At 38.2% G+C, this 23,955-nt stretch overlaps 1 protein-coding gene across 1 annotated transcript in view; it reads left to right on the top strand.

Annotated features, from left to right (window-relative positions):
• Positions 1 to 4,865: 4,865 nt before the first annotated feature.
• The window catches only part of LOC117296962, a 77,162-nt gene continuing 58,072 nt past the window's right edge, over positions 4,866 to 23,955 (top strand). The window contains exons 1-4 of the mRNA XM_033780066.1: positions 4,866 to 5,030; positions 11,606 to 11,711; positions 17,281 to 17,389; positions 23,571 to 23,851. Of these exons, the coding sequence (XP_033635957.1) occupies positions 5,009 to 5,030; positions 11,606 to 11,711; positions 17,281 to 17,389; positions 23,571 to 23,851 (518 nt within the window). The 5' untranslated portion in view covers positions 4,866 to 5,008. The remainder of the gene's footprint in view (positions 5,031 to 11,605; positions 11,712 to 17,280; positions 17,390 to 23,570; positions 23,852 to 23,955) is intronic.

Raw genomic sequence — 23,955 nt, 5'->3', positions numbered from 1 at the left:
GCACTTGGTTTGACTTTGTTGAGGAAGCTTTTCCTGGACCGAGTCTATTCTTAGCAGGTGTGTGGCTGAATGGAGGGTTTCGCTCGTGGTCTGGCTATACCAGAAAGTTTGTACAGGCTATCAGTTGGTGTTGGTCTGAGGCATCCAGTGATGAGTCGGCATGTAGCATTGATGGCTGGATCAATCTTCTTAGCGTGGGTAGATCTTTCCCAGACTGGGCACGCATACTCTGCAGATGAAAAACAAAGGGCTAAGGCTGTTGATCGAAGAATGTCTGGGATGGCACTCCATCTTGTTCCCAGTAAGTTTGAACAAGAGGGTGTGTTTAGATGCTAGGGTAATGGAAGAAGAACTGGTGTACAACGGTCAATGTTGGTTATTTTTCATTGGAAACTGTGGTGGAGGGTGTTGTCTTGTTTCTTTGTGGTGGGGATCAGGCATCTAGACAGCTATTGCCAGACTGCCCTTGTCCCATGGTGAACATGGTGAACTTGATGCTTGGGTGTTGCTGGTTGAGGTATCTGTATAGCATTTTGGGGGCTGATGGGTAGAGTCGGGCCACATCATCAGTTCGAATGAGCTCTTGTGGGAATTTGGAGAGGCAAAAACTGTATAAGAATACTCAATATTAAGGCATCACTGCTGGTTCGATTTGTTTATCACCCAATCGTTTACTCTCAAGAGGGAGCAAAGAAGTGCTGTGAGTAAATTGTAAACACTGTTACTGCAAACAATTATTCAGTGCATACTGAAAATGTAGAAATATTGTAATTAAATGTCTATACATATATTTACACGGTTTTGCATGCATCAGTACAACAATCAAGGGGCTAGAATGGCATGTTTTATTTTATCCCCACTTATGTCAGTTTTTTTTTTCAAATAGTCAAAACTGACATATTAAATTTGTTACCCCCACTTTCTTAAAACGTAGCCCCACCCCTAAAATGGGTGAGATCCAAGATGGGTCCAAGTCTTAAAATGATCTTTAGGGTGTATATAACAACTGCAGGAAGTTTCCCGCTTTTACCACAAAGTGCACAATTTGTCCACATATGGGCCTTAGCAGCTGGACTATCAGTGGTCTTCATTAGTATATCATGATCATGATGTCCTGGCAAGGAAATTGTGTAAGTCGTTGAGGAAAACATTGAATTTCACAAAGAGTGAAAAGGAACATGATTTCCTCATGTCTTTGAGCACAAAACTATAAAAACGATAAAAATGCACGCTCGCGATTGGTTGAATTGATCCACGCAGAATACGCCCACGCTCATTCAACCAATCGAGGGCGACGTCACCGGAGATTTCGGCACGCAGTAATCACGGTCTCTGATCTCTGGCGTGCCAAGCTCTCCGGGATGACGTAGCATGCTGTCGTTGCGGGCGTGAGTCCCGGCCCCCTACCGCCACGATTAAATCTTCGAGACCTGTTTTGTCTCTGCATTTGGTGCTCTGCGCTGACCTCCCCCGTCCTCCCTCCCTACCGCCACGAATAAATCTTCGAGACCTGTTTGTTATCGTACGAGTGTTTTTTCGAGGGGCAACCCAAAACCCTTTTCTGGCTTTCAGGCAGAAGAAGAACCTTCTTTGTAATTCCCACTCCTCAAATACTTATTACGTGATTACTTTTTTCACCATACTGTCGCATACGCTACACTCGTTCACCACACGATATGGGCGCCGCCATGACAGCTACGAGAATAGACTTGTGGACAAGTCGTTTATGGTCCCACGCGGTGAGATAGTCGAGTTGCAGCGAACTGCTGGTTGCGCGACTACTACGAGCTGCCCATAGATATAGATATGGAGCTGCCTGGAGTCGGGCAGCGCAGTAGTTGCGCAACCAGCAGTTCGCGCGCGGAGAGCACCGCTGCAGCTCGACTATCTCACCGCGTGGGACAATAAACGACTTGTCCACAAGTCTACTAGGAGCGTGTACTCGGCACGGCGCTGAAATCGACTACTTTCGCGTGGTGTGTGCAGGCACGGCATGACGTAATACTACCGTATTTGGTAATCTGGAGCTCTGAGTACGCCGGAGCTCCGAGACCGCCACACCAGGCGTGTGCATTGAACCACACAATGGGTCGTCCGTTGTGGTGTTAAAACCGGATGTCATTATGTCCACACGCAGTGTTAAAAACCCGAACTGGTTTAGACTTGGACCGCCTCGCTGGACGGGTTTAGGTTTTGGGGTTTAAACCCGATCCGGTCTTACTTTTTTTGCATTCAGACGCACAAAAGTCTAAGAACCGGTCTAAGTTGAGTTAGACCAACTGTAGTACGGCGTTTGTTGCTGGCTGGATGTGTGTGCGTTGGAGTGTGAAATTGTTGTGGTGAGCTGAAGGGTTGGCTCGAGGATGGGTGAACAGATGTCGTTTTAAGAGAGTGGACACTATTGGTAACTGTCAAAGACCAGTCTTCTCACTTGGTGTGAGAACATAAAATATGCATAGAATAACAAACCTGTGAAAATTTGCGCTCAATTTGTCGTCGGAGTTGCGAAATAATAATGTAAGAAAGACACCCTTGTCAACGAAGTGTTGTGTGTTTTTAGATGGTTGATTTCGAGACCTCAAATTCTAAATCTGAGGTCTCCGAAATCAAATTCGTGTAAAATTACTTCTTTCTCGAAAACTATGTCACTTCAGAAACACGGTCATTGTTTCTTACAATGTTTTATACTATCAACCTCTCCCACTTACTTGTTACCAAGTAAGGTTTTATGGCAATAATTATTTTGAGTAAATACCAATAGTGTCCAGTCCACTGCCTTCAATGAAGAAACCGACATATTGTGGAACTGTATGATGCGCTTGGTATTCGATGGCCTCTGTAAACAAGTGTTATGGTCAACTTGTATAGTGCCCTCCTGTGACAGCTGCTTAAGCTGCATGGGTTCTAGGAACACACACACAATGTAGACACATTGTATTCACATGTTTGATGAGTTATGACAACACGATGTGATTAAGCCCAGAACGTCTCCGACTGAGTTATTTAGTAGTATTTAAGTGATACAAAAACTATTACAGCCTCCCTGACTTTGGTAACAGGACTGTACAGGAGCGATGTGTTTGGCTTGATTCCAGTTCACTACTGATGATGTGGTCGTGTTCGTGTGAATGTTTGATGATGGGTGATTTGTCGAGATGTCCCAGTCTTCGGAGCTTTGCGCTCCTTGATTCTTGTTGAGATGTTGCGTCCGGTTTCCCCGATGTATACTTTACCGCAATCACAAGGAATGCGGTAAATGCCGGCTTTGTCTTGAGTATCTTGCTTGTCCTTGTGTGGGTGGAGTGATGCTTGAATCTTGTTTGGTGGTACTTGAGCTTGATTTAAGATACTTTGAGCTTGTGAGAAGTGTGGCAGATAGTATGGGAGGGGATTGCAGCCTTGAACTCTGATCGTTAATCATGTGAGGCTTAATTGGGTTTGCTGAGAGAATGAATGTCTTGTATCCGTTGAGTTGAAGCATGGAGGAAGAATGTTGAAGCATACAGCAAGTTCCTTGCTCTATGGTTGAAGTGATGTATTGATTGAAGCGAGGATGATGGAATGAAGGGTGTAATGGCGTATGTTGCCTTGCGGTGTACCGTGTGAGCTAGAGTGCCATAAGCTTGCGTCTTGTACTTGTACATCGAGGAAGGAGATAGTGTTGTTTTGCTCTTGTTCCATGGTGAATAAAGGTGGTTAAAACACGGGGGACATTTCATATTGTGTCCCCTGCCCTTGAATGGGGACTTGCCCCCCTAGCTGCCCCCCCCCCCCGCCGATGGACGCATTCTAAGATTTTTAAAGATTTTTTTGTTTAAACCCTCGTATCAATATTGTTATAAACATCAGCTTGGTGATTCAATTATCACTTTTTATTTGTACGCTTTGTTACAAATATTAAGGGGAAATTTCTTTATTAAAAATAAATAAAAATCAGATTTAAAAGCTAATAATTGTTCACACTTTTTATTTAATTTTTATTTATTTTTGTTTTTTGCCAAATTACCATGGCAATTTTTAAAATGTCATTAAAAAAATTGTGAATAAAATTCAGACAATGCTGGCTATAGAGTGATTACACAGAGTCTCACAGAACACTTGCAGTCACTGCAGATATTTCTTCCACGTATGGCTTCACCGGGAAACCTTTCTTTCTCGTTTGCCTTGAAAACAGGAAAAACTCAAAACAAATGGGAACAGTTGTTCGAAGCTTCGAAGTCATTGTGTGGTGTGAAAATTCAATGTCCATCAAGCTTTAATTTATGTTTGCATACTTAATATAAACAACTGAAGATAATTAGGGCATCGGTTGATATATCGCATCAATATTTTTTCCCAATTCAAAGAAAAAGGCGTAATACCCTGAAAACTAGTAGTAGGAGGATACACAGCGAACCGTTAAAGGCAGTGGACACATTGGTAATTACTCAAAATAATTATTGGCATAAAACCTTACTCTTTAACGAGTAATGGGGAGAGGTTGATGGTATAAAACATTGTGAGAAACGGCTCCCTCTGAAGTGACCTAGTTTTGGAGAAAGGAGTAATTTTCCACGAATTTGATTTCGAGACCTGCAAGTTTAGAACTTGAGGTCTCGAAATCAACCATCTAAACGCACACAACTTCGTGTGACAAGGGTGTTTTTTTTTTCATAGTTATCTTGCAACTCCGACGACAGATTGAGCTCAAATTTTCACAGGTTTGTTATTTTATGCATATGTTGAGATACACCAAGAGAGAAGACTGGTTTTTGACAAAATACCAATAGTGTCCACTGCCTTTAAAACTACATCTCACAGCGAGATCTGAGAACCCCATCCGCAAAACGGCGCCCTCAATTGATAAACTCCCATACAGACGACACCATCCATGCTACTACCACCATCCACAGACTGTCACTTTTCTATTAATATTAATATTATACCATGTTGGTACTTCCTCCATGATTCACCAAAAACAGTTGTCCTTTTGATAATGCACTGAACTGTTACTTCAGATTGACCAAATATGAATTCATCTCTCATAGCTGGTAGGTATTCACTTGTTAATTTGATTTATTGAATGTTGTATTTGTAATGTATTTTCGATCCCCCATTTTTTGGGTTCATGTTTGGTGGGCGCTAGTTGAGTTGTTGCGATAAACGTAACCCTCCTCTCCTGCCAACGGTGGTGTTCATAGAATTTGTGTCATCATTTTCGAAGTGGTACAAATTGAGCAAATCTGTTGACAAGCTGTCGAAATTGTACGTGTTTGACCATTTCGCCCTTTTCATTCGAGCATGCTTCGTAACCCTCCGGCTGCTCCGCCGTCGGCACACGTTATCGCAAATAGGTGAAGGTGTGCGCTATCTCTGAAAATGTCCTTTTTTGTAATTCGCGCAAGATGCTTTTTCTTACGGCGCTTAGGCCGTGTCCGAAACGGCGACTTCGGCTACAGCCACGGCTAGATCGCGCGCGTCTGCCTATTCTTCAACACTGGTAGACGCGCTGATCTAGACGTAGCTGTAGCCGAAGTCGTCGTTTCGGACACGGCCTAACTTTGTTTCAAAATTTGCGCAGAGGTAGCTCGGGAGCAAACTGGGAACGCTGCGCGATCTTTAGTGCTAGTCTATGTATGGTTATGGTACAGGCATCTTCTTTGAATTTTTTGAAATATGGACTGGTCATTACAACAACCTCAAATTTGGTTTAAAGGCGCAATAAAGTTAGAAACTCTGTAAAACTTATCGAGTGCTTGAGCTCTGTATGTTTCCACAATATGATGGTATGAATGAACTATGATCAGTATATCGTAGGAGGTCCTGTGTCCCTAAAATCGTGGCAAATTTTACCTCTCTGTGCGCGATGTAAACAGTCACTAGATAAAAATAATTGTGGTTTTATTTGCCAAGCAAAGAGTCTCCTCTCCCTTGACCAAAACTTAGAAACACGTAAGGCTCCACTGGTTATTTGCACTTGTAAATGCAAAAAGTTTAGTATTTTAGGCATTTCTACAAGGTACAAAAATATGTCATAATGATGAGGCCATATAAACATATTTGCCCACCGAAAAAGTTTCATCAAACACTATTTCAGTTCACAATTCATGATAATCAAATCATATGACTGAATATTTTGCTGAGCATTCTGAAAAAAAAATACAGAGGCTTAAAGAAGCCATGTGCCTTTTATATCATTTTAAAATATTTTTGGAGATTTTTATTTTTTAACCCTCATATATATATATATATCAATATTATTATTAATATTAAAATATAAACATCAGCTTGTTGATTCAACTATCACTGTTTATTTATACGCTTTATTATAAATGTTAAGACAACAAATAAATTAAAAATAAATAAAAATCAGATTTAAAAGCCAGTAATTATTCACACTTATTATTATTTTTTTATTTTTTTAATTATTTGCAAGTTACCATGGTAATTTTTAAAATTTAATAAAAAAATATTTTGAATAAAATTAAGACAACTGCTGGCTATAGAGTCATACAGAGTCCCAAAGAACACTTGTAGTCACTGCAGATGTTTCTTCCATGTATGGCTTCACCGGTGTAGCGGTTTCAACTTTCCGCCGTGTTCAGTTTTCCGAATGACCAAATACAGTAACATGACGTCATGCGATGCCTGCGCACAGCAAGCGAAAATAGTCAATTTGTTGTGCCGTATTGAGTCATCCGTGTTACTCTACTCTCCGGTAGCTGTCATGGCGGCGTCCACGAGTACATCGAGCGGCGAACGCGTGGATCGTATGAGAGAATTTGGTGTGAAGACCAAGCAAACTATCCTGTATTTTACCAGTGGCACAAGCAGTGTGACCTGCTTAAAGTTGTACGCATGAAAACGTGTAAAGATAGGGCAAGAGAATGTGACTAAACAGAAAGAATTGTGATAGAAACAATTTGGGGTCTCTGAGAGAACTACACGACCTCGCCAAGGTACTGGCGGTGGTATTTTTGTCTTACTATGTTACCCGCAAAACTGAACACGCCGGAAAGCTAAAACCGTTCGAACAACATACTGAAAGGTCCGGCTACGTCACCCGGAAAACTGAACACGGCGGAAGACTGAAACCGCCACACCGGGTGCTGATGACGCGTACCGCATAGACTTACGTGCTACTGATACGCGATTGCTTGGTGTGCGTTCGACGCGAGCGTACGCAACACAGAGGGCCATAGTATGAACTTGCGTTTCAAACCGAGTTTAGACTGGATTTCCCTGAAAAAAAATGTAAACATGACATTTTAACAGGTCAACCTCAATGCCCAACATTTGCAAACAGTCATGGATTATTTATGAAGTGTTGATTCACATATTAAATTAAGGCTACAATCCCGCATCGGATCATCATCTCATGCAAATTTATAAAATATAATTAAGACGGTGTGGGCACTGCCTCAAGGTTATACCAAAACGTGTACTAAAAGCAGCGGGTCGTGCGTTAACTTCCGCCCACCGTTTGAGAAAGTACAAAATTACAGTTTGGCGCCCCCTACTGTCTGTCTATAGGTTCTTAATGTCTGTGATATAGGCCTATGGCATCATTATTTTTTTCCCAATTCAAAGAAAAAGGCATAGTACCGTGAAAACTGGTAAGAGGAGGATACGACGTCCGTACGTGTGTGTTTTCCGGTTCCGCTCGTGCGCATGCGCGTAAAGGAGCCTTATGCTGCGTCATAGTACAACGTTGCTATTTATAAACAAAGCACCAGTCTACTTACAACATTGTGCGATAATGTCACAAAGATTTGACAGTTGCAACGGCTGGAAACACGTTCACGGTGGCCTTTTACCGCTCTGTTTTTTTAAAATCATTTTTCGCTAATTACTTGACATTTTGATGATTTTTTTTTACAGCAACCATCTATAAAAACATTATTTATGATTCTACACCCCTTAATTGCATAAATGGTGAGCCGGTGTGTCCCTTTAAGGATAGTTCAGTTAATTTTAATCTTGCAGTGATCATTTAAAAAAATATAGTCTGCAAAAACAGTACAGAGTCTAACCCGTATTTCCGTTATTTGTGTAATAGCACGAATTTGTGTACTAGCATAGCTAGTAGAAGTTCCTACCATGGCACGAATTGAAAACTACGGTAGTTTATGCGGCCAAAATGCCTTACCCGCGGGACTTGTAACGTGTCTAAAAAAGATCTACGCACATAGACTCCCTTAGTTGCCGAAATTGTTTTATTTCTACCGACAGGTGCTAATTTTATTATTTACAGTCGTAGTTTCGCAGATATTTTCAATGGAAAATAAATTGCTGAATAAATAAATTTTGGGAACATTAGGCACCTAGTTTGAAGTCATGATATTCAGTTAACTTTTTTTTTAAAAACTTTTAATGACTTGGCAAATAAAATATTTCTAACCTAGGTAGTCTGTCTCCACATGTTGTTTTTATTGAAGCAGCGCTGTAACATCATGGCCGACGCTGAGAAGACCGGTGCGTACAAATTCTGACAATTCTACGAAAAATGACAATGCACTGAATAATGGAAATACGGGTTTAACCCTGTACTGAAAAAAAAAAAAAAATTAAATTAAAAAGTAAACCTGTTCTGTGGTTATGTACATGTATAGGATAATGCTGAGTTGCGCGCCGGTGGTACCCATGAATGGCGCGCTCACCGAGGGCATTATGCCACTTAACCCACACCTGGGTCGGGCTATTGTTAAAATCGCTCCATTCTTCTTCTATTTGGAGTGGTGTCCTCGGTCAATGATATTACGGCTGAGGTTTCTCCAGGTCTTCCTGTCCCCCATGCATGTGGACACTTCCCCAGCTGTCACAAATCCAGTGTCCTTTTTCAGCAGATCGACATAGGTCAGATGGCCTCGACCTCTTTGGGCTTGACCTTGCTTGGGCTCCCAGAGCACAAGCTTGCTGGCTGGTAGCTCAGGGTGGCGATAGCAGTGCCCTGCAAACCTCAGTCTTCCAGCGCAGATTTTGGCGCTAAGCTTGGAGAACCCGAGTAGAGGTCTGTGTTTGATATATGTGACCCGCTCTAACGAATTGAGGAATGTTGAGTAAATTTCGATTTTGCGTATATCATAATAATCCCAACAAGCAAATCTTAACATTTAAAATAAAATAAAAACCAAGATCATACAACCTTCCTGTATGAAATAATGTGGAATTTTTTACGACCTTCACGCTTAATTTTACGACCTGTTTTGGAATAAACGTCAGAAAAATATGATTAAAAAAAACGCGACGTCTCACTCACTCATTAAAATAAATTTTGTTTACGATATGAAAACATCGATTTTTAACCCCCCCGTAGTCAGACAAACAAAATTTCAAAAATCTCAACGAAAGGTCATAAAAAATTCCACATTATTTCATACAACTCAACGAGAAGTTAGATTATAAAGTTCGGAGCTGGAAGTATAGGATTTGTGATAATTTGTTTCATCATTGACTTCAACTGCTGAATAATACCAGGGGTCGCAACTCCTCCTGATATAGCTGCTGGTCGTTGGGAAACCTCCTCATCCGCCCTTTGCTACAGGTTTAGGAAGCTGCATACATGATGATAAGCTTTCTCCTTTCCCTCTGCAAGAGAGTGCAGCCGACTCTCCCTACTCAGGTTGCTGTTGTCCAGAGCTAACGAGTCCCATTTACCCGGGTTTTATATCAGAGTTTCCCTCTCCTAGATGGGCTGCCCTCCAAGGCTTGCGAGCCCCACCTGCCCGGAGCTATCTGGTTTTGAGGCCCACCTTCACACCCATGCTTACTGTTCGCAAAAGGGATCGCCATTATTTGCACGAATGGCGCGATATTGTTTAATTTTTGAGTCAATTGTTTGTATGTATTACGTAAGCTTTTTCACTCCAGATGGGCTACCTCCCATGGCTAACGAGCCCCACCTGCGCAGGTTTGAAATCAGAGTTTTCCTTCTCCTGGATGGGCTGCCCTCCAAGGCTTGCGAGCCCCACCTGCCCAGAGCTATCTGGTTTTGAGGCCCAGAAACCCGCCTTCACACCTCTGCTTACTGTTCGCAAAAGGGATCGCCATTATTTGCACGAATGGCGCGATATTGTTTAATTTTTGAGTCAATTGTTTGTATGTATTAATTTACGTAAGCTTTTTCACTCCAGTAAACACTGCTTAAACATGGTACATTGACGAACGACATTCAGGAACTATGCTCGTTCCTTCGACAGTGGCATCATGGATCGGGTGCGAAAGTGGCAGCAAAGTAATAGTTTATCGCTCAGTGAGCGTTTTATTCATTTTTGTTTTGGCATCGATGCAATGCAAAATTTTTGGTCACTTTGTCACTATTCTCTCATGACCCGATCGATCTCAAACTTCTACAGGTTTGTCAGTTTATATATATGGTGGATTACATAAAGTGCTTACACTGCCAGCAAATTTTTTGCATGCAAAACAAATTCTGTAATGTTCCTTTAACTTATTTTGTAATTTACATAATAATAATAATAATAATAATAATAATGCATTTATAATACGCCATCTATCTAGTATACAAGACCCTATTGTTCCTTTAACTTATTTTGTAATTTACATAATAATAATAATAATAATGCATTTATAATGCGCCATCTATCTAGTGTACAAGACCCTATTCCGAGGCGCAGAACAACAACAAAATATTGTGTAAACTTGTATTTGCCAAGTTTCTATGTTATTTAACATGGACAATAAATAAATAAATCTAATTTAATCTAATCTAATCTAGTCTAGTATGCACAGTTTCACCCATTTGCACAATGGGTGAATACTGAATAGTTCTCTCTGGTTGTACCCAGCGTCATTTGTGCAAAATAATGGAGCGATTTAACAATAGCATGCATCACAGGTCACAGGTGTGGGTTAAATATATTTAATTCAAAAATAGCTTAAGTAAATCACAAGGAACAATCATTGTTTATACTACAATGAGGCCCAACACTGCAACAGATAAAACATTTTCAGTAATAACTGTTCTTTAGATAGAAATTTATACAATAAATGCCCCTGCATTTATTGATGATCTGCTGGGCTCATACAATCCTCCTGGCAAACTCCAGTCTTACAATTCTAGCCTCCTTATTGAGCCCATATCCAATCAGTCATGGGGAGACCGATCTTTCTCACATGCTGCACCACGTCTATGGAACAAATTGCCTGCACTAGTTAAATCATCCGTTTCTCTGACCCAATTTAAAAACAACTAAAACACATCTTTTCAAACAGGCATTTGATTCAATGGTTTAATTTTTGTTATTTTTTTTGACCTTTTAGGATGTTTTCTTAAATATTGCATTTGTGTTAATACTATTGTATTCTATACCACATGTTCTAGATTTCTCTCAACTTAGGTTTACGATTTAATTTGTTTGTTATTGTATATTATTTTAATGCTTTTGTTTGTATTTTAGCGCCATGAGCACTTTTATGGATTTGTGCGCTTTATAAGTTTTTACTATTATTATTATTATTATTTTGATGTAATTTTAGACTAAAAGTATTATTTTTGGCTCATGTTCCAAGATTAAGGTGCTCTCAACAAAAGCTGTAATGCATGCTTTTTATGCTTGATCTCGATGTGCAGTGGTTTTCATCTTCTGTCTTGTTTTCCCTACAGCATTAAACGAAGTGGATAGAAATGTTGGGGAGCAGTTCAAATCAACATCCACAAATGTTAGTCCTACTGGCACAGATCTGAAAGTAACAAATGCTAATGAAAACGGGTAAGTATAGCACATGACGAATTTGCATTTAAGTTAATTAAGGACTTTTAAGTTATTGACCCAAGCAAAAAATCTGGTGAAAGGGCAATCCAACTTTTTTTTGGCCTAAGAATATTACAAAGAGGTAATTCCTATTGCATTTTTGTTTGCCAAAATCATTGAATTATACTCGGACACAATTATTTGCTAACAGACACCATTTCTGAGATTTCGGTCACAGCTTAAAGCTGGGTTTATTGCTAGTCAAAAAGATTGTAATAAAATGTATTTTTTGGCAAGGAGCCGGATGCCAAACACAGGGCAAACCGACTAAACATACACACAACCACCTGCATGTTGAAAAAAAAAACATGCTTAAAATACAACTTTTCACATTTAAAATGGACGCCTTCGCCCATCCAACCAACACAAATTGTGGCCCCCCCAAAAGACGAAACCTTGTCCTTCCAATATGGATTTCATTTTCCATATCCCATGAACATGTAATGTACATTTTGTTTACAAGGACCAAACCAAACATACCACGATAGGTCACCTGACCATGTTAGCCTGAACATTACATGACCTCCACAGAAAACCACACACACATAACGCACCTTGCCTAAAATTACAAACAAACAATTTAAATAGGCCTATATACCCTAAATTCCCCCGAAATGGAATGCCTGAGGGGATAAACTTGACTTATTATTAATCTACATGTAATTTGGTACAGGTACACCCCTATTAACTATACAAAGTTAACAATTAAAAGTTTCCCCACGTTGGAACGCCCGAGGGGATAAACTAGCCCTAACGAAAACGAAAGGCGCTATTTACTAATAAAATGACAATTGATGAATTACCTACTGTATTGTACCCATGGCATAATTCTAATTCCCCAAGTTGGAACGCCCGAGGGGAAATGTAAAATAGCCTTTGGGAACTGAAAGGCACTATTAATAATGAATATTATAATATTTGGTATATGATTAGAATGACAAGTAACTTTCCCCGACAGCCTAGTCGCCATCACTAATATTCCTGTCATTTTTCAGCCCAAAAGTTCCAAACGCGCAAAGCGCGCCCCCCCAAACAAAGACAGGTGAACAAAAAATGTAAATCCTAACGCCTTACTACAAAATACCAAAACCACTACTTGGGCCGAAGAAAAATCCCAGGCCACAAATTAAAAACTTTAAATTGACACTAACCCCTCAATACAATTGGTCAAATCCTGACAAAAGGCCCTGTTGCCACTGTAGCTGCACCTATCCGCAAGGAGTGAGCTCGTGTGCATTGTTCTCTGAGCCCGCAAAAAGCGAGTGCTCTCTTTAGAATGGCATTAAACTGATACCGAGTGAGGGGGCGGGCGCCGCTGTAATAACAAAACAAACCCCCGGCCCTGTGGACGAACCCCAACATAATGCCGTAAAGCTGTTACCAGACATATGCCCACATCCCTCGCAGCCGCCAAGCGAATAACTTGCGGACTGCCTGATTGATTATTTTTACTACTGCGGAATGAAATGAGCACCGACCTACAGTCTGCACCCAGTGAGCTAAATGAAATATTAGAGAATCGTAAAAACGATTCTTGGACCCTATTAGCGGAATCGACCGCAAACTCCCCCACCCTCATGAAACCAAAAAATTCCCCTAACATTGCAGCATGGAACAACAACCGTTCATACTGATTTACACAAGCACAACTTAAAATAACAAAACCAAAAACAAACACCAGAAATTAGACAAGCAAATAAATAGATAAATAAATAAATAGTTAATTAAAAAATATATATAAAAAGTATTATATAACACCCAAGCAGATCCTTGCCATTTGATTGGAGGATTGTCCGTCACGTGATAGCAAATAAAAGTACCATTGCACACTGAGTCACTCGCCGTGCTTTTTCGTTCCATCAGAAAAGTACCATTGCACGCTGGCACGCTGCCAGCGTGCAATGGTACTTTTCGGATGGAACGAAAAAGCTGAGTAAAAACATCACTGCGTGCGCGTGTCTTTGGTAACGCAGCAGGTGTTACTGCAAGAAGGCATAGTAAAATTACTAGCATTCGGCTTCTACAGTTGAAATTGTTTGTTTTGAAAGTTGTTTCTTTCAATCAAAATGACAAAGTTCTACTTGGATGTTATATAAAACAAATAATGAATGTTTTTCATTCGTGCAATGGTGCGAATATGTTCATTCGTTGAAAGCTGGAATGTTCCATTCAACTCGGCTCCGCCTCGTTGAATAGAACATTCCATCTTTCAACTCATGAACATATTCGCACCATTGCACTCATAAACATTCATTATGTGTATATTAAGAAATAAATGAATAAATAATTAGAAAAGTGCATGTAAAAAGAAATAACGCAACAAATAATTCAATATATGGATGGATAAACAAAACAAAAAATAGGTCAATAAATAAATAGACAAATTGATAAAATAACAACACAAGCAATGCAAAAGTTAATCAAACAATCTCATTTTCCAACACAAAAATACTCTTACAACAATAAATGGATGATTAAATATGAATAAAGCAATCAAACAACCAATCAATTGATCAACAAAATAATAAATAAACCAGAATTTAGACTAGCAAATAAATAGCTAAATGAATTTTAAAAAATAATATTGATATTTTATTTCTTTTTTACATGCACTCATCCATCTATCTATCCACCATTCATTCACTCATCCACTCAATCAAATTGTATAAAATATAATTAACACATAACAAACAAACAAATAAGTAGATGTAAAAAGAAACAAAGTAATAAATATTTCAATGTATGGATGGATATATATGGATAAACAGATAAATAGGTAAATCAAGTATGTGAATATGAATAAATAAATAAAATAACAACACAAGCCGGGAAATGTTAAACAAACAATCTCCTTTTCCAACATAAGTACACCCCCCAAAAAGGGTTAATAAACATAAATAAATCAATCAATCAAACAATCAATCAATTAATAAAGTAAACAAACAAATAAACAGAAATATAGAAAGGAAGATGAAAGGAAAATAAAGAGGTCTAAAAAAAAAAACCTTTGTTGAGATTGAAGGTCAAGATAATGCAGATAAATTGTTACAAAAAACATTCAAAGTATCCAGAAAGAAGTTGTTGAATATGGGTTTTTTATTATAAAATTCTTTTCCATTATTCCAAACCTATAATTTGGTTATCCCGTTCATACGATTTTGTTTTTAAGGATCAATACCTTTTATATTTGGTTTGCGGTAACACCATGTGTGTATCTACTTGCCAGGTAGAGTTTTTTCTTAGAGAACTGTCTTGCTTTAAATTCTACTGCCGCGGAGTAGATTGTTCGGGTGTCAGCATGTTCGGGAGACTTCTTAGTTCTGAAAAGAACTGTCCTGCTTATTAACTATTACCTGGGCGAATGGTATAGAAATAGGCTGGGACTACTACTTTAGCTTATAGGATCGTAACCAAAGTGCTGTGAATGGAAGAACCTTGTTGACCTATGTTTCAAAATGATGCCGATTGTCATGTTGACGGACAAGTTGGGGTGGTTGAATATTTTTGACAAAATCTTCGCTGAATCTCTTTCAAGCTTGCCCTCTGAAAACAAGCCCAGAAATATAAATTATTATTACAACAAGACCCTCTTTACCATAATTACAAATCCTATCCTTCTATGATTTTAATAAGATTACGTTCCCATAATACTTTTTAAGGCAAACGTCTCAGAAGAGGCAATAAATAAATATACGATTTGAACGTTATTGTAACAATATAAAACTCTTGTCCTACAAAAGATGACACGTTAAGTTCCCAAAGCACTTATCAATCACAAAGGTCTAAAAAGAGGCAAATACAAAATTAAATTATTATCCCATCCTTTAATAATACGTTAAGCCTAAAGCACACTTTGGAGCTAATTATTCTCTACAATAAAAACCTTTGAAGTTCACCACACAATAGAGGTTGGGTGAATGACGTTTGTATGAAGCCATTGACTGTCAATCGTTTTCGGAACAAATACCTGGCCACACAGAAAAACGTTTGTACGACGCTGATGTCTGTTGGACCATGGACCGATTGTTGGAATGAAAGCACAGTCATGGGGGGTCACTACGTTCGGCATTGTTGGAATGAAAGGACGGTCTGGGGATTGCGGCATTGTTCAAACAAAAATACGGTCTCATTGTCTGAATAGCCCTGTTTGACCACATTATTGAGTAAGGATTCTTCACACAAAGACCGTTGATTTGAACTGGACAAGAAGGTATTTTTAATTTACGCAGTGATCATTAAAAAAAATCAATCGTCAGCAGACAAGGCGCACCGAAAGATAAGACGCACAGATGTTTTTTGGGTCTAAAAAGTTAGATAAGACGCAGGAAAATATGGTACATGTTGAGTACATGTAGGAGGCAATGTAAGATTGATATTAAAGGGGAAAAGTGGCAATCATAGAGCTATCGATTAGAGCGCCAACTTGCTCCATGTATAGAGAAGCCTCCCTGGGTGCGGACATGTTTGATATGGTGCATGACTACAGAACGATTTTAATTTTAAAAAGAGAACATATGGAAGCACACGACGCTTGCAGTTTGTAAGCTCATCAACAGATTGTGCTTTCACATTTGCTGAATATTTGGGTCGATGATGCATAGAAGTGAACAAACGCACTATCATGCAAACAGGCCGAACAACAGCTGGGCATTTCCAAGCCAAAGTGGACATGACTCAAAAGAACATGACTCTAAGAAAGGATGATTTAAAACGTTCTGAAAAACCAAATGAGTAAAAATGTGAAAGAACGTTAAAACCCTGGTCCGAACTTCACAAGATTCTTGAACAGATAGGCTACTTGAAAAGAACTTTTCTTTCATCTATGCCAAAATAAGTTGTTGTAAGTTAAAACTCAACCATGGAGCAATTGCTCCATGATTCAACTGATCAAAAATGCAAACTATGGATACATGTATTTCACTCTTCTTTGTGATGTCACTGTCACATATATGTACATTTTGTACAAATACACTGTTTTTGTGTTATAAATTGTTTATTTTTACTTAAAAAAGATATATTTGATCATTTTACAAGTTGCTGAGGAATTCTATTTAAGAAACTTTGACAGTTTGTGAAATAATAGTACTTCCTTAATGGCTGGACAAACTGTAGCACGAGTTACGAAATAAGCACAAAATAAAAATGGGTAATTTTTTAGCATGTCCTCTGCTCGTAGCACGAGTTACCGATATTCAGAGCTGTCCCATGCATACCACAATTAATTTTTTTCTCGTCAAATTACTATGAGGATCTAGCCTTGGATGTTGGCTTTCAAAATACAAAACATTAAGATTCAAATCAAATATTGTTTAATAACTGGAGCCTGAAATACGAAAAAGTACACCATAAAGTGTAGCACGAGTTACCGTGGAATTGCCCTGCTGTACAAAATTTCAATCTTTTGTAGTGAATTGTACAAAAAAACATGGATGCGCTCTCACGGCATCAATACATTTGTGCGAGTATTACAGGGAGTTAAAGCTCTATGGTGGCGATACAATTAATTTGTTTCTTCATTTTTATACAGGTATAGCAGCGATATTGAGATAATTAATGATCACGACTATGTGATCAGATCAACGAGAGTACCATCAACAAAGATGTCACCCGCTAAAAGCATCAACTGGCATTCCAAGGTAACCCAAAACCAAGGGCCTCATTCTTAACGCACTTTTATCACATCACTGAACAAAATAATATTATTTACTCGCAAACATTGTTGTAATCATCGCTGTTTTTTAATTTTAACGTGTGTATAGATGCGGGAACACTATTATGAAACTGGAAGAATGTGTTATGTATTTTAAGCTGATATTTTTTAAGGAACTTGTTCAATAGTTTTTACAGGCAAGGTTTCAACAACAATTGTATTATATCAAATTATATAAATAATTGTATTATATTAAAACGGACCAAACCCCATACCCTGGGAAAGGGGTTACAACAATAACAACATGTAAACTTATTCTATAACAAAGAAGGAGAGGTTAAGCAAGAACAAAATATTAAATTATGCTTGGGTCTCCTTTAACATAAAAGCAGGAAATATATACTTCATAACACAATTCAAAATGGGTTTTATCCTTAAGAACTCAAATGACTCATTTGTCATTATCAGATAAAATACTAAAATATGTGTAACTTTAACCAATGTTATCTTACAATTTCTTTCTTAATACAGTAAACATTGGGCATAAACAAATAAAACAAATTTCTGTTTCAACATCCTCCAAGCAGTGCGTAATACGATATTTAAATACTACACCAGTATATCTCCCAACTTCAACTTGTAATTTATGTGCTGAGCACCTAAACCTTGTTTCATGCTACTTCGCTGCGCTACTACGCATGAAAAACAGTTTCACTTTATGTTTTGCATGGTGAGGGAGTGCCATAGACACAAATACATCTTCTCCCATTTGTAGGATTGCATTTGAAAGGTATAACTTTGGGATGAAAACCGGAGAGTAATATTATCAGCACTCAGAAATGACTGTTATTGAACCATCTCTGAAGATGTCTATTTTTGATATGGGGATAAAGAATGGATAGCCAATTTCTTTTTGGCAAGTCAGAAATGTGGCTGGCTTTAAAGTTGTGTCATTTCATGTCTAAAAAGTGATGGCGATTCCAATGAAACATAACACGCTATTCTGATATACAAAAGGCTAATCGGACCCCCAAATTTGTCAACTCGTTTGTTTATACTGGTCAAGAGAAATTGGTTCTTTTTGCGTTGGGAGATTGTGGAGTTGACTGTTGTTGTGTATAATATTTTGTACCGACAGTGAATACAGAATTGATGTATCTATTTTATGGCAGAGGCCAAGAGGGTTTAATAGTTTGGCACTGTTTTTCTTTTGAACAAGATAAGCTGCGACGATTTTGCTTTAAATTGAAAGTTTTATATCAATTTTTAATTCTTTCAAATAATTGAAAACGATTTCTACAGTTATACAAGTGCTATTTAATGTGCCAGGGGTCTTGGCTAATACAGCTTAGTTGAAAATTTGTTTCTTCACAAGTAAGACATTTTGGGAAGTTTGACCAAAAGGGTTGAGAGTATCTTATCTTAAAGATTATACAGTAAGAAAACATGTTGAGTACAATCTATTTGTATAGCACGAAACTAAATCATTGAATACTGAAGACCCTATAGTAAGGAATTCTTATTTCTTTGTTCTTCTAAAGCATTCGGGCCTTTCATATAATACATTCCTGAATCCAAGTTAAGTAACTAGACCACAAAATCGGCAGAAAAAACAGAGGATAGCCACCAAGGAAATAAAAATGTAAGGTTTTACGCATTTTTATGTATCAAATATGATCGAGAACAGCATAAGACTACTGGTGGTACAACCATGAAGTTACTTTGCATCATTAGATGAAATTTCGATATGGTGGTAACCAGACTTAGTCGAATTATAGAGAATCTTGGGAAAGAAATTGCAACCTTATTTTGCAATCGTCTAGTTTGAAGTTTCTGAACAAATTTGTTCAGTCTGCTTAAATCTATTAAATCTAGAATCAATCGTTTCTTACCAGTTGCTTGATAAGCTACTGATAAGGGAACCACAATGAAAGAGAGCTCTGTTTTCTCTATGATTATTTTAGATGAAATCAATTCCATGATAAAAACTATCGGTGTTAATTCGGAAGTACCAAGGGGCGGCATTTCCAAAACGAGATATAACCAGTCAGAATCACAGACATGATCTATAGAGATGAACAAAATTAGTACCAAATTTGTGCGTGTCTTTCTTTGACCATAAATTTATCAGATTTCAAGACCGTTATCTTACATGATTAATAATCACATCGTACCTCGAATAAATCTACAAACTTGTCAAACAAGTTTGCCTCTTAAATGCATTCGGGCCTTTCATATACTACATTCCTAAATTCAAGTTAAGTAACTAGATCACAAAATCGGCCAAAAACAGAGGATGGCCGCCAAGGAAATAAAAATGCCAGCTTTTATACATTAACATGGATCATATGATCAAGAACAGCATGCAGGTATCAAGATTTCTGTTGGTGAAATTTCGATATGATAGGGTTCCCAGACTTAGTCGAGATATATTTCGACTATAGAACATTAGAGAATCTTGTGAAAGATATTGCAACCTTATTTTCCAATTTTGAAGTTTCTGAACGAATTTGTTCAGTCTGCTTAACTCTAGAATCAATCGTTTCTTACCAGTTGCTTGATAAGCTACTGATAAGGGACCCACAAAGAAAGAGGGTTCTGTTTTTTGTACGATTGTTTGAGATTAAACCAATTCCATGATAAAAACTATTTCGAAAACTTTTTCATTTAACGCTGAATTATTAATTCGGAAGGACCAAGGGGCGGCATTTCTTAAACGAGATATTATAACCAGTCATAACACAGACATGATCAATTGAGATGAACAAAATTAGTACCAAAATTGTGCATGTCTTTCTTTGACCATAAATTTATCAGATTTCAAGAACGTTGTTTTACATGATTATTAGTCACATCGTACCTCTAAATACATATACAAACTTGTCAAATGTGTTTGCCTCTTTAATGCTGACTTAGGGCTGCTGTAGTGTAGCCAAGTGAGTGGGCAGCTCTGGCTCTAGGTCTTATCGATATGGAATGGGCACTCTCTGGACCAGTGTCCTTGCATTCTGCAGTTGTAGCAGACGTCAGCGTTCAGTATGCCTGTCAACAAAGAATTAAAAAACCAACAGAAGAAAAAGGGAAACATAATATGTTCCATAATGTGGAACTTAATATCGTATATGGGTCATTCCATGTTAGACCAACGCACTTTTTTACCTCATGTTTTCCGATTTTGATAAAAATTGCTGTGATTGTAGGTCCTTATGAGCAATGAATGCACAGCAATTTTTAGCCCGATCGGACTTACCATATGGTCAGGGCAGAAACAACTAAAATCTGAATTTTTTAGGGTAAAATACCACCTTTTTGGTAAAAATATGTCATAACCATGTCAATTTTTATCACATATATGCAAATTTGGTATCAAATTGATGAAAATTGCATGCTCAAATCAGTTCTTTTGTCAAAAATAAATTTTCTGAAATGTAGGTCATTGTAATCTTTAATATGTTATCGTGACCTTTGACCCAGTTTTTGAAATAATGTATCATTCCAAAAATCAATGATTATGAAATAAAAATCACTTGATAGAACATGTTTTCCTCTATCACAATCAACCAAGAAACAACTGGGCTCTTCAAAATTTACAATTTTATTATATTTGTACAGTTGTTAGGTCACAAACTAGTCAATTTATATACTTTACATAATAAATCCACCAACAAACCTCACTCTTCTGTTTCTAAAGTTACTTAAAGTGTTCATGGTTTGCGATTTGTTTCTTGTTGAGGGCTGATGTGGTTTAACCAGAATCAGAATTTAAACTATCTGCAGTGACACACCCAGGATTTATTATTTTTGGGGGGTGGGCCATATTTTCCCCAAAAATTTCTTTCGAAGATTGTAAAACAAAAACAAATCAAACAAACAAATTGAATACCTTGGAGGGGCTGGGATCAATACCCCAGACCCATCGTCCCCCACCCCCCCCCCTTTCGGGTGCACCACTGTGATTATTAGTGATCCCAGTTAGAGATTACATCAAGGTTGAGATGGAGAAGCTGTCTGCCTTTCTTCAGTAGATCACAAACTTATGCAGTCTTACTTTAACCCCCTGTGATGAATCTTGAACAACAAATTAATGCATAGTAACTTTCTGAGAAATCCTCAAGAACAATTTGTTCACCATGCTGCAACTCTGACTTCAGTGCCCATTTTAATAGAGCTGCTCAGCAGCAGATTTTGTGCTAACTGTGCGATTTCCATTTAACCGTATAGCACACGACGGGCATGCTAACCTTCCGATGAAGTCAGAGTTGCAGCATGGTGACATTTTTTGTTTACCATCTTGGAAAGAATTTTGTTTCGAAAAAATTTTACCCTAAAAATGTCAGATTTTAGTGGTTTCTGCCCTGACCACATGGAAAGTCTGATCGGGCTGAAAATTGGTGTGCATTCATTGCTCATTAGGACCTACAAGCACAGCAATTTTTATCAAAATCAGAAGACATGAGGTAAAAAAGTGCGTTGGTCTGACATGGAATGACCCATACAAAGTACGCTGTTGCCGAATGCGACACTAACACTACAGCAGAGTAAGCAGCGGCCTGAATTGGATTATGTTGCTAAGGACGCTGCTTTTATACTGACATGCATCAATGCACTCAAATGAATGAATCACGACATGGTTCATTCATTTTGAGTAACCCGCGTATAAGTCATGTGACGCATACGGCGGGTACTCCTGTGTGTCATTCAAACAATAAAAACTACATCTAAGAATATTAATTTTTGGTTTTACCCATATACACCGATGTGTGTAGCACTGTATACTCAGTACTTTCCCCGAGTCCTGTGAAAAAAAATCACAGGCATTTTACTCGGGTGGGATTCGAACCCACGACCCTTGCAATTCTAGAGCAATGTCATACCAACTAGACCACCTAGATTGCCCGGTAGCTAGAGGCAGTTCGAATCCTATGTTAGCAGCGGGTACTGCAAACGATTTAATAGATGTTAAATTTGCATCGGGATAAAGAATAATAATTTTTGGTTTTACCCATATACACCGATGTGTGTAGCACTGTATATGGATTTTTTTTTCACAGGACTCGGGGAAAGTACTGAGTAACAGTGCTACACACATCGGTGTATATGGGTAAAACCAAAAATTAATATTCTTTATCCCGATGCAAATTTAACATCTATTACATCTAAGAAGTGATGATATGAGGATTGTACAAATAACATAGGTATGGCTCTATCTCAAAATCCCTTTTAAACGTCCTGTATGTCCCAAGTTTATTTCTTTGGGTAGAAGAGCCCCGGGAATCATCATGTTATCTTTCAAACCAGTTGCAAATAAATACATTACATAATTCTTGTCTAAATGCATCACTAAGTACACGTTGACACCGAATTCCTGACAAACTCAAAGGCACATTCCATTTTACCAATCCAAAGGTATTCTGTATCTTGAGGAACAAAGACGGTTTCCCCGCAATCCCTAAGCTAATGTCATCTTGAAAAGCATTATAAAGAATGGAGTCTGTAGGTTGACCAGTTAACTTAAGCCAGTATTTTAGGGTGTTACAGGGTTGTTCGATGTATAGAGGAAATCAACCCAGCTCAACTAGAACAGCATCATTAGCAGTACGTTCTATTTACATTCAAAATAAATTTAAACCAATTCATTTGAAACACTTCTGCTTGATTGTCACTTTTCTTCCACGTTATTTCTGAACCATATTTAATAATAAGTTTCGTAGCATATCAAAGTTTCAAAAGTAACACAGGAGATATCTCATTTCTAATATTGTAGTCTTATTAGATACGCTGCCTTGTGACCCTTATTTACTAAGTTTTTGTAAGCCTACTTAAAAGAACCTGAATTTTGAAAAATAATACCACTTATTACAGAATTATTCAAACCTCTTAATAAGCAACTGAAGGGCCTTGTGAGTGTCAGACACACTAATCATTTCATCTGCATGGTACCCAGTTGTACGCCATGACAGAGTACTTTGGCTAACCCAGTTTCCATAAAAAACAAGTAATATTCTTTATTCCGATGCAAATTTAACATCTCTTATTATCGTTGCGGTACCCGCTGCCAAAACATACTGTAGGATTCGATCTGCCTCTAGCCACTGGGCAACCTGGGTATCTTACAGGCAGAGACTCTTAAAAATAATAACCAAGTATATTTCTTTCCTTGCTTATAGAACTTATCAGTGACATGTGCAAGTTCTAGTCATGCTTTGAACTCATCTGGAAATATCACTAGAGATGTATATGACTTATCTGATGACACTTCTGATTGCTGTGAAGCTTCACCTTTCAAAAGAAGCAGAGGAAGAGGGTGTGAAATAAACCATGGAGGTCAAGGAAGAGGTCAAGTATTGGACAGGCTTCAGAGTCATTCAAATGGACAAGAAAACAATCAACATCAAAAGAGACAAACGGCCGGAATGAAAGGAAATGCCATCAATATCAACATGACACCGTACGTTAAGTAAAACCTTGGAGAGAGTAATCTTTATGCAATTTTCATCTTTCCTAATTGAGAACAATCTTGCGGGCAAACCCACAGTGTTGAGTCAGCCACAC

The sequence above is a fragment of the Asterias rubens genome, chromosome 11 (assembly GCF_902459465.1).
Source record: "Asterias rubens chromosome 11, eAstRub1.3, whole genome shotgun sequence".
Taxonomy (NCBI): Eukaryota; Metazoa; Echinodermata; class Asteroidea; order Forcipulatida; family Asteriidae; genus Asterias; species Asterias rubens.
Note: the sequence above shows the minus strand (reverse complement) of the source record. Positions and strands in the feature narration are given on the sequence as shown.